The following is a 12,995-nucleotide window of genomic DNA, read 5'->3' as shown; positions in this document are numbered from 1 at the left end:
AGACCATAGTATAATCTACTAGAATAGTAAAGTGTCGAGATCATAAGCTACTGCGTTACATGATCAATTCAAAGGAGGCAGATTGCGATCATCAATATCAATAGAAACTGAGACATCAAAAGACATAGGAATCATAAAGATCAAGAGCAAATGAGACATCAAATCAATGAGAAGATCATCTATTTATGTGATTTCTAAAAACGATCACATTATTTTGATATTAACTTTATTTCTACCTACATATTAAACCAGATCTATTGGCCATTAAAATTTTATCACAATCTACATTTGTTATCTCAAACACTGAGTAAACATTTTAAATTCTCCCCTTTTTTTAAAGTAATAAGTACATACATACATATGTTTGTATGTATTTAGAACTTAGTACTTAATACCCCACCCTCTGCCAATGTCATTTCAAATAATATATTTACTAAATGTCAAAATGAATCGAAATTGTTTAAACAACACATACTATATTGACAAATATACACCTTATCAACCAACTAAGTATAACGATAATATTGCAAACTTTTCTATTGATTTTATTCGCCTTTTTTTAATATTTCAAGTGTGATGTGTGTAAACAAATAGTTAAACTATTAAAATAAAAGTAGTAGAATGTTAAGAAAAAAACGAAAAATAAACAATAATAAAAACAACAATTTTAGCACATTTTTTTTCAATTACTAGAAAAGCTAAAATACTCAACAATTAAACAGAATTACTGTAGCCAGCAAGTCTGCGAGGCTAAAGTCACGTCAGCAAAAAATTTGTGAAAAAAATCGCGCAAAAATTAAGTACCGCAGAAAAAATTGTGTTGGTAATGCGAAAATATTTGTAGTCATAAGCAAAAAAAAAAATGTTAATGATGTGTCTCTCTCTCTTTAGGTAAAAACATCTAAAACACGTGATACATTTTCACATACTTTATGTAGAAATATTTAGATATAAATATGTTTTGCTTTAGTTTGTTTACAATTTAAGCGACGTCAAGCGTCTGTTGATAGTTTATAATATAATGAGGATGATATGTAGACTATAGTCTAGATTTTGGACAATATTATATTTTAAACTCTTGCTTAGACTAGTATTGTTATCCATACTTCAGACTTTAGACAAGACTATAGTACAGACTTTAGACAAGATTATAGTCCAGTCCATAGACAATACTATAGTCCAGAATATAGAAAAGACAAAATGTAGACAAGACTATAGTACAGACTGTAGATAAGACTTAAAGCCAGACTATAGACAAGCCTATATTCCTGACTTTAGTCAAGGCTATAGTCCAGTTTATAGAAAATACTATAGACAAGACTTTAATCCAGACTATAGACAGGACTATAGACAATACTATATACAAGACTACTGTCTAGACTGCAAACTGGACTATAATCCAGACTATAGACAAGGCTATAGTCCAGACTATAGTTCAGATTATACAGAAGCCTACAGTCCAGACTAAAGAAAAGACAACCGTTCAGAATGTAGACAAGATTAGATTTCAGACTATACACAAGACTATAGATCAAACTACAGACAATTCTATAGTCCAGACTATAGACAAGACTATAGTTCAGAATATAGAAAAGACTATAGTCCAGGCTGTAGACAAGACTATAGTCCAGACTGTAGATAAGACTCTCATCCAGATTATAGACAATAATATATGTAGTACATACTTTAGACAAGACTATAGTCCAGTTTATAGAAAAGACTATAGTCCAGACTATAGATAAGACAACAGTTCAGACTGTAGACATGACTATATGTCCATATATAGACAAGACTTAAATCTAGACTATAGACACGACTCTAGTCCAGACTATAGACAAGACTATTGTCTAGACTGCAAACAGGACTATAATCCAGACTATAGACAAGGCTATAGTCCAGATTATACACAAGCATATAGTCTAGACTATAGACAAGACTATAGCACAGGATATATAAAATAGTATAGTCCAGACCATAGACTAGACTATAGTGCAGACTTTAATCTTTCGTTTAGGCTGTACACTAGACTATAGTCCAAACTACATATATACTGGATAATTAAGATCCAATTGACCATAAATGTCGACAACGACAGTCGTCCTAATTGTAATTAAGCTATTGACGCTATTCATTATATGAAATACAGTATGAAATGTAGGTGAAGTACATTTCCGTTGTTGTACTAGTTTTTTTTCCCAATTATAAACAAAATTACTTGTATTTGTTTGTTGTTTTTTTTTACTTATTTACTTTTTGAATACAAAAATTAACGTTTTTTTATCACAGTTTAAATATGTATTACTTTTCTTTAATATGACTGCATGAAACTTACCAGGAAATATAAAAAATGGCAAATATATTATTTTTGAAAAAAAAACAAGAAAGAAATCGTTTGTTTTGTTAATTTCTTTTATAATTAGTTAGGAACATATTACAAATTAATCAACTTTGTCATATGATTCATTTGTTTGTTTCAATTCTGTTAATTTTGTTTTGAAATATGAACGAAAACAGCACTATTTAATGTTTCCGTTTCCTTTTAGTAATTATCATGCATATTTGCATATAAATATGGTGTGCAAATATGGTTGATTAAGTGTGAATTAAAAAAACGTTTAATTTAAGATTTGAATAGTGCTAACAGTATTCACTTAATTTGAACTTTTTTCAGAAGATCTATACTAGTTACTGCTACAACAGATCGATGCTATTAGAAAGGATAAGATTTCAAGATCTTCGGATTAACAGAATTCAATATCTAGAGTAACTAATCAGCGAGATAGACACACTATTTAATGGAAAATATCACAATAGTCAAATTCAAGAACTCATGGAATAATCGATCAACTATAAGCAAGATCAACAGACATACAGACATTCGAAAGAAAAGGATGAAAATCGCCAAGACTGATAAGTCACCAGATCAACTAAAGTTTCTTTCATCAACATCAGTACAACGTGACACGCGTCTTTAACATTACCGTTAAGATCAAGAAAAGCTGGCTACTGCGACACAGTATCAAAGGAGAAAGATAAGATCAACTTAGACACTCATACGAGATCAGAAGCATCGGAACATTTTGAGCTTCAAGATCAACAGATTTACTTGAACAACGCAATACATATCTTACAAGAAAAAGATTGCAATTGTTGCGATCAAGAGCTGATAAGATATAGAATAAACAATTGATTTGAATCATAAGTAACTAAATAGAACTACATGTAAACGTGGCATCTTAAAGATAGTCTTTATGATCAAGAGGTAGATTAAATCATAAGATCAAATCATCAAGCTACTGCGATACACGATCAATGTAGAGTAGAAATATTCCGATCATATATACCAAGAACAACTGAAGCACCTAAACAAAATCTTAATCTTGATTTAATCAATGAATGTTTACGATAATCAGTAACTCACACAACATGCACAGATCTTAAAGATCGTCATTAAGCACAAGATCAAATCGTTAAATTACTGCAACATAGTTTCAATACAAAGGAAAACAATGGCGATCATCAATATCGCGAGCAGTTGTGGCACCTAATCGACATTACAATCGTCAAGCACGTCATAAGGAAGGCACTTGATCAACATGACACATCTAGATAAAGATCGTCAAGATCAAGAGCTCATGAGATAATGGATCATTAAAAGTTAGTTAGTAGCATATGTAGTTGAGATAAATATCAAACGTGACACATCTTAAAAGAGAAAGATCGTCAGAATGTACAACTAATGAGACACCGGATCATTGAAAGTTTACGATCTTCAATAACTAACTAAAACAACAGATCGAAGTGAGACATATAAAAAAAACTAAAACTGCTGTTCCACGAGATCAATAAAAAGAAGATTGATTACGATAATCAATATCAAAAACAACACATCTTGATAACTATCGAAATTGTTACGATCATTATTTAACGTGACACTTGAATATTATCTTTAAGCTCAATGTCGGTTTAATGCAACACTTGAAGAATAAGTTTCAATCATCTTGCTATTACAGCACAATTTCAATGAAAAGGAGGCAACCAAACATGATCTCAACCTCCAGAATCAAAACCAAGTAAATCTTCTAATCGACGCCATGCTCTTTAAGAAATTACTTATTTATTAAGAAAGCATTTCGATTTTCTTAGTGCGGTTTTGCATTCCATGAAAACATAGACATGTTGAAGTGGTATTGATGGCAACTAAGCCATTATCTAACTACTTCTAAGTAATGGAGACGTATTTAGTTCAGCAATTAAAATCTATGGCAATTAGTAACAACAAATAACCAACTGCTTCCAGGTAAATAGTAGCAGAATTAAAACAAAATTTTACTTTTTGTGAATTTTTATAATTAGTTATTAAACTACTTCCAGGTAAGCAGTGATTTTTCCAGTTAAAATAAAGCATAATTATGATATTTAGATGATTTTCTCTAGTGTTCTCTTTAAAACCATTGACACTAGCAGTTTATTTCAATGCGGTAGGTAAAGAAGATTTCTTAAGATTTTTTTTTAAAAAACCCACTTGAGCAACAAAATAATTATGATAAATAGCGTTTAATTTAAACAAATTTTTAACACGATCATACTATTTCAAGAGTTTTAAACTTAAACATTCTCTGTAAATAATAAACTACTTATAAACAAAACTGTAATTTAAAGAAGTTTATAATAAGCTAACTGGTAAAATCAGATACGACTATAAGTGAAGAAAATTAAACAAAAAAAACTCAAATTACCAACTCAAATTACTGCTAGACATATAAATGAAAGCAGTTTTATTTAAAACGCTTAGAAAAATTATGAAAACAAAAAACCAGACATTTATAATTCTTGCTTGCAATGCAGTCAAGTCACCGATTTATAATGACTATAAAAGTTAATTACCCTAAAAGGTTAGTTTGTTCATGTGTAAGTACTTGATAGAAATAATTTAAGAAAGAAATTGAAAAGGATAAGAGGAAGGCAAAAAAAACCCAAAATAAAATTCAAACAAAATGCAACAAAAATCGTCATACAGGAAATCTGATCCTTAAACATTTTCCTTTTTTGTCCTTTCTAGGGTTTTAAACACAAAGAATGTCAAGTGTTTTTTTCAACAGGGGTTTTGTTGTAATGAACCTTCTAAAGACCTTTAAATTGAGGTTGAAAGCGAAGGCGTTTTACTCAAATTTGTAACCTGAAGATGGGAGTAATTAAAAATAAGTTATGAAAAAGTAAACAACTGGTTTTTAATTTCATGATAAACTAAAAAAATATGTTTTTATTAAAATATTATGATAACAATGTTTTTTTGTGGTTTCGGTAATTATTTAAATTAAAAACTTTTAAAATTTAAGAAATAGCTTAGTATTAAATTAAAAAAAGGTTATATTAACACTAAATTGTAAGGCGGCCTAGTCTGATGTGGTTGAAATTTTCACATGTCATGATGTATTCACACACTGTTTTAGTAAAGCGGAAGCGGATAATGTGTTTGAAATCTCTTGTTTACTTTGATCTAAGATCCAAGGGCTGAAGACAAGCAGGATCATAATTAAAGTTAAATAAAACAAAACTACAACACAACGTGAAAAGGACGGGAACAAAAATGTGTTAAAAATCTTTCGCCTACTTTGATCAAACATCAAAGGTTTGAGACAGGGATTACACCAACAAATATTTACAGATCAAAACCATATACTGATGTATTAAGTATAGCTTGGTAAAGTGAAGGTGTACTAGATTATAGTCTTAACTAGAGAATAGACTAATAAACTAGACTATAGACGAGACTATAGACTAGACTATAGGCTAGACTATAGACTAGACAATAGACCAGACTGTAGACTAGACTAGACTATAGACTAGACTATAGACTAGACTATAGACTAGACTATAGACTAGACTATAGACTAGACTATAGACTAGACTATAGACTAGACTATAGACTAGACTATAGACTAGACTATATACTAGACTATAGACTAGACTATAGACTATAGACTAGACTATGTACTAGACTATAGACTAGACTATAGAATATATGCCCACAGATTTCTATAAAAATGTCATTATTAGTTATAATCTAACAACTCTCTTAATTGGACACTTGTGGAAATCTAATAAAAGGAAAATTAATTAATTTATATTGCAATTAATAGATTCAACTGATTTTGTGATAAAAATTCCAAAATAAATAAAAGTTTAATTAGAAAACTAATTTATTTTTTCAACTATAGGTGGGTTGTTGAGTTTATTCCCAGCAGGAGTTTCTTAAACGACACAATTTTTTTCAATGCAGTTTCTTTAATATAAAAAGTAATCTAAGTGGAATTCAAGCCGCTGTTACGCGCTTGATTAATTTTAAAATTTCTAATTGTTTTTGAAAGATATCTGAAATTCTTTGTATTTGAATGTAACGCCCCTTGTCTTTTGATTAAGTATTTCATAATTGCTTTTGTTGAAAGAAAAAATACTTAATTATATTATTAATAGCAAAAATAATAATATTATTAATATTTTTATTTCATTAATAAGGTATTGCATATCATTTAAACGGAATTAAGTTTCTGTGATACGCCTTTGGTTGGGTATTGTGTGGGATTTACATATTATCACAATCCCACACAATTTTTTTTAGTAGAAATTTAATAACTAAATTTAGTTTTTTTTGTACTCCTGTTATAAGCAGAACTTAATAAACGATTTAGTCCTGTTTTTTTAATGAAATTACTTTTATTTTGTTCAAATATTTAGCGGCAATAATATTAAATCCTTGGCGTTATTGTGGACTCTAAGTTCTCGTCTTAACAATATATTGAGAATAAAACTTATAAGATCTTTTGTGCTTTCTTGTCCTTTAAGCTGTTAAATCATATCTAAGAATAAAGGAATTGTAGCACATTTGTATATGATGGCATTAATCTTATCAGATTGATATTATAGAAGTCGATAACAGACTAAACTCGAAACATTGACAAGACGTTTAAAGTTTAACTCGAACATTGGGAAACTGAGCTTCTTATATGGTCCTTCAGATCGATGTGATCTCAGCCTACAGTGGTGGTACAAGGTTGCTATCAACTTAGTCCTAAAATCAGGCAATCATTATGGTGACAAGATTAACCCGAGAATTGAATCTTTAACAACTCTTAACTTCTTATTTTCATGACCTCAATATGGAACATGATCAAGTAAGGATCTAGGAGAAATGAGGGACACATCGTTCACTATTCATACACTGTAAACCAAGTTTTATAGTTCCAACATAATATCCCAAGAGAAACTTTGAGGAGTTTATATAGGTTAAAGTCCATGAGAACAGTCAGGGTAATGAAATCGCTAACCTCTTGAACTCAATACGGAACATGATCAACGAATGATCAAGAAGAAATGAAGGAGAAATCGTTAACTATTCATGTACTGTCTTGCATAAGTTCAATGGGTTCATATGCCTGAGAACAGTCAAGGTAATGAAATCACTAACCTCTTGAACTAAATACGAAACATGATCAACGAATGATCAAGAAGAAATGAAGGACAAATCGTTAACTTTTAATGTACTGTCTTGCATAAGAGAACAGTTAAGGTAATGAAATCGCTAACAAATGAGCAATAAATGGATCATTTCTGAACCAAACTTCTACTCAAAAGAGTATTCAGTCGGCGCTGATCTCAATAACCAACATGATCGGCGAATGAGCGAGAATAAATGAAACTCAGATCTTAATAACCAACATGATCGACGAATGAGCGAGAATCAATGAAACTCAGATCGTTAACTATTGCTTCGTCCAAAATGATCATTTACTGTCTGTTGTAACGGGGAATACATTGACACTGTTGGCTCTGAAGTTCGTAAGGACTTCGTATAAACACTATGCTGTGACTAAGCTAAATCAATTTCTTTTAAAAGCTAAGAGTATCAATGTTCTTTCAATGGAAAGATAGGTGATCGTATTTATGAAGAAGAATCGATACAATACTTTTAAGACAATTGTCCAACTCAGATATCTTTGCTTAAGGCTCATTGGCAAACTGGACTGTCTTAAAGAGGTTCTGAGCCTCTGGTAGCTTAGTAGTTAATGTTCTAGTTCGACAAGAGCTAGTGGACTTGATTTCCACCATAGAAGCGCACAAAAGGCTCGATTTGTTTCTTTCAAGGGATTATAGGTTTTGAAAGATATTCTATTTAGATATTAAGAAAATTTGTCTCATGAACTCATTAAAAACGTTCTAGTTTTTTATAGGTTAATGATGTGCCTTAACCTATGATAGACAAGGAGCTCTCTATCTATGTAATGATTTTAGAGAGCTACACTGCCGATACCTGGCCTTAGTTCGAAAAGCTAACGACTACAGTTATGAACCACTAAAGTTAATAGACGAATATGTGCATTCGTATACTTATAACAGTTCTCTTTCTAAAACCATTATTAACAAAATTTTGAATCCCCTAAACAAGGTTTTCACATGACTATATGCAGCTGTTTATTTGTATTATTAAACAACTGATTAGACTTGGTACTTTCCAAAGTTTTTCTTACATTAAGCCCTGGTGTGTAATCCCTCTTAAGATTACGCATAAATTATTAAATTTCTTTTGCTCTTTATTGATTATTTTTTCTTTACCATAGACCATATACGTTATAGTAAATGGTACAACTCAGACATAATGGGTAGTTTACATTACATTCTTATCGTTTTCAAAATATGTACGTATATAGTACGACAAAGTAAATAAATCATATTTGTCTTTAATAACAAAAAAATCGTATAGGGCGATAGAGGTACAAATATATATAATTTCAAAATAAATAAATTGTAAAAATACTATTATATGTATTTAGTTTTATATAAACAAATATTATTCTATTATCTAATGATTATTACTTTTGCCATCTACACCAAAAAAAAAACTGATTACCAAAAAAAAAAAAACTGAAAATTTCGTAACAATTTTTTTCCATATTGATAATGCGTACAAGTTATAAACATAGTTTGTTTAACAAAATAATAAGAAAAGGGGGATTATTAAAACACAAATTATATTGAAACCAAATTTTTCAAAATTAACGTAATATTAGCTAAAAAAAAACAACACCAACAACATAAATAACCTAATTTCCTTAACGTTTTTTATTTTTTTTTTGTAATTTTATCAAATTATATGTTGCAAAGTGTTAATAGAGATAAGATTAAAAATGTTAAGAAGAAAATGAAAAAGTAACGAGTAGTTTTTCAGTTTTACCTTCACTGTAATTTACAATAGTTTTTTTCTTTTTTTTTGACAAAAAAACTTTTTCTCTATAGAAAAACCTCTAAACAAAAATACAAAATCAACTGACACTTGTTTTACTGATAAGACATCGGTTGTGTGTTGTCTTTATTTTCCTCATTTCTTATTCTTTTATTTTATTTATTTAGAGTTTATAGTCTACGTACGCACTGCTATCTCAAATGTCAGTCCGTCATTCAATCATAAATATCAAGAAGTCAGTTTTTTTTGTTTTGTAATTTTTTCCCCATTAACTGGTTTGACATTTGTAGAGAGTTTTTTTCAATTCATTGATTTCGTAAGATTTATGTTAGTTTCTAATTGTGTTTTCGTTTAATTATGATCTTTCAAGACTTCTATAGTCTAAGCTTTAATCGATACTATCTTCTATTCTACAGCCTATTCTATAGTTCACATTATAATCTATTTTGTAGTCCAGACTTTAGTCTTGAGTATATTCCAAGTTATAGTATATTCCATAATCTAATCTATATTAACCTACAGTCTATACTATAGTCTAATCTATAGTCTAGACTATAGTCTTACCTATAATCCAGACTACAGTCTAATTAATAGTCCAGATTATAATCTAATCAATTCTCAAGACTATAGTCTAATCTACAGTCCAGACTACTGCCAAATCTATAGTCCAGATCTTATATATATTCCAAGCTATAGTCCTAATCTATAGTAAGGCAATACTCAATTCAATAGTCCTATTGTCCGGTCTATAGTCTATTCTACAGTCTAGACTATAGTATCTTCAGTAGTCCAGAATCTATAGTTCAGACAAACAATAGTTCAAACTAAGGTATATCCTACAGTCCGGACTATTGTCACTCCTGTACTTCAGACTGTAGTCTTTTCTACAGTCTAGAATATAGTGTATTCTATTGTCTTTTTCTATACTTTTGACTATATTCTATCCTAAAGTCCAGACTACTGTCTAATCTATAGTCCAGACTAAATTCTAATCTATAACCCAGACTATAGTCTAATCAATAATCCAGACTATAGTATAATCTATAGTCCGGATTATAGTCTAATCAATAGACCAGACTATAGTCTAACCTCTAGTTCAGATTATAGTCAAATCAATAGTCCAGACTATAGTCTTATCTATGGTAAATCTATAGTCCAGGCTATTGTATAATCTATAGTCCAGTCTATAGTTTAATCTATAATCTATACTATAGTCTAATCAATAGTCCAGACTATAGTTTAATCTATATTCCATACTATAGTCTAATCTATAGTCCAATCTATAGTCCAGACTATAGTCTAAACTATAGTACGGACAATAGTCAATTCAATAGTCCTATTGCCCGAACTATAGTCTGTCCTACAGTCTAGACTATAGTATCTTAAAAAGTCCACACTATGGTCTAATATATAGGCCGGGCTAAAGTATATTCAATAGTCCGGACTTAAGTCTATCCTACAGTCCGCACTATATTTTTTGCTGTAGTAGACTCTAGTCTATTATACAGTCTAGAACATAGACTATTCTATAGTCCTTACTATTCTCTATTCCAGACTATAATCTAATATATAGCCCAGACTAAAATATAAACTTTTGTAAAGACTTTAGCCTATCTTACAATCTAGACTCTAGTCTAATCTATAGTCCACAATATAATCTATTCTACAGTCCAGTTCGATGGTCTTATTCTATAGTCTTTACCATACTCTATTCTATAGTCTTGACTATACTCTACTCTAAAGTCCAGACTATATAGTCGTTAATATAATCTAATCCAGACTATAATCTAATCTATAGCCCCGACTAAAGTATATTCTTTTGTAAAGATTATAACCTATCCTACAATCTAGAATCTAGTCTAATCTACAGTTCAGATTATGGTCTATTTTACAGTCCCGACTATAATCTCTTCAGTAGTCCAGATTATATTCTATTCTATAGTCCACACTGTAGTATAATCTATAGGCCAGAATATATCCTACTATATAGTCCAGACTAAAGTGTAGTATATTCTACAGCCATAACTTTAGTCTAGAATATTCTTTATTTCATAGTCCTGATTATTATCTATTCCATAGTCCAGACAAAAGTCTATGAAAAAGACTAAAGTCTAGAACATAGTATATTCCATAGTCCAGAATAATGTCTTTTCTAAAGTCCAAAATAAATTCAAAACTATAGTCCAAACAATAGTCTTTTCTATAGTTCAGAATACGGTCTCTTAGGACAATAGTCTATCCTATAGTATAATCTGGTCAGACTTAGTCTATCATATAGTTCAGAAAATAGTCCCGAATCTAGTCTATTCTAAAGTCCAGAATATAATCCATGCTATAGTCAAAACTAAAAGCTATTCTAAAGTCCAGAATATTCTCTATTCTATAGTACAGCCTATGCTCTCTGTTTTTGGCCAGAGTATATATAGTCTTTCAAATTTACTTATTTTTTTCATAAGCTGAATTTGTAGGGAGTTTCAAGACCTTGTTTTTAATAGATTTGTTTAATTTAAAGCTTCTTACCTTGCTCCCACAATCATTTGATTTCTAGCCACATCGAATAACAATTCTGAATATGTTGTTATATCTGAGTCCACAAAACGTTTGGCTGTAGTCATAAGATCTGTAAAAATAAAATATAAAATAAAATTAGTTTTAAAGCAAATATTATTTAAAAAAACACGTTAATATTTCACAGTTTATTTTTTAATATTCTTAATAAACTAACTCATAAAATTATTTAAGAATATCTCAGTTTTAAATCTAAACTTTTAAAACAATTTTATTTAAACACAGACTTTAATTACAAATAAAGGCTTGTCTTGCGTTAAATTTTTTTATTTAAACACAATTAAAATAACAAAAACAACAATTTGCTAAGTCAACAAAAATTTTTTTGAAATTTTTTTTTTTGTATAACGATCTAAAACCAGGAAATTTAAGAGAACCCCCTTAAATCAACATTCAAACATAAAATGCTAAAATCAGCATTTTAAAGAAAAATATTTAACAAAAATATTCTCACTTTATAAACAAGTGCAAAATAAATATTAAATTCACATTAAATACACAAAAAAACATTTATAATTTAAACACAGATAAAAAATATTAAAATTACATCATAAAACTGAAACGAATAAAAAAACAGGGGATTTTATATAAAAATTATAAAATAAAGTAAAATCTTTGAAGCAGAAATAACGATGTAACATTTACTATTTGTCTGCTAACATGAAAATCAAATAAAATATTGGATCATTTTTTAAGTTTTTTTTTTTTAATGCTAAAGTGAAAAAATAAGTTAAGTAATATGAGTATATAGTCGCATTTACATGTTACGCTAAATAAATCTGTACGAAATTTGAATATAACCCATTTAACTAGAAGACCTACCGCAGACATTCATTATTTTTTGTTTTATTACCCGGTTATGTGGAATTAAATTTTATGTTTTACATGGTTAATTGTGGTATGATAACATTTGCAAAAGTTGGCTCTGAGTTACAATTAGGGTTTTAACTTGATTTTCTGTTATTACGAAAGTGGACTAATAAGTACTCTACAAACTTAACTACACTCTGCATTTCCCGTATTAGTATGCCCAAGACAGCAGACTACAATATATCCTACATTCCAGACTTTAATCTATTCTATAGTCCAGTCTTAAGTCTATTCTATAGTCCAGTCTTAAGTCTATTCTATAGTCCGGACAAAAGTCAGACTATAATCCATTCTATAGTCCAGACTATGGTCTATT

General features: G+C 29.6%; 1 protein-coding gene across 2 annotated transcripts in view; it reads right to left on the bottom strand.

Moving 5' to 3' along the window:
* The window catches only part of LOC111681411 (semaphorin-5A), a 36,080-nt gene that overhangs the window by 17,655 nt on the left and 5,430 nt on the right, over positions 1-12,995 (bottom strand). For both annotated transcript variants that reach the window (XM_023443180.2, XM_023443181.2), the window contains exon 3: positions 11,762-11,861. In XM_023443180.2, the coding sequence (XP_023298948.2) occupies positions 11,762-11,861 (100 nt within the window). The remainder of the gene's footprint in view (positions 1-11,761; positions 11,862-12,995) is intronic.

The sequence above is a fragment of the Lucilia cuprina genome, chromosome 5 (assembly GCF_022045245.1).
Source record: "Lucilia cuprina isolate Lc7/37 chromosome 5, ASM2204524v1, whole genome shotgun sequence".
NCBI lineage: Eukaryota > Metazoa > Arthropoda > Insecta > Diptera > Calliphoridae > Lucilia > Lucilia cuprina.
Note: the sequence above shows the minus strand (reverse complement) of the source record. Positions and strands in the feature narration are given on the sequence as shown.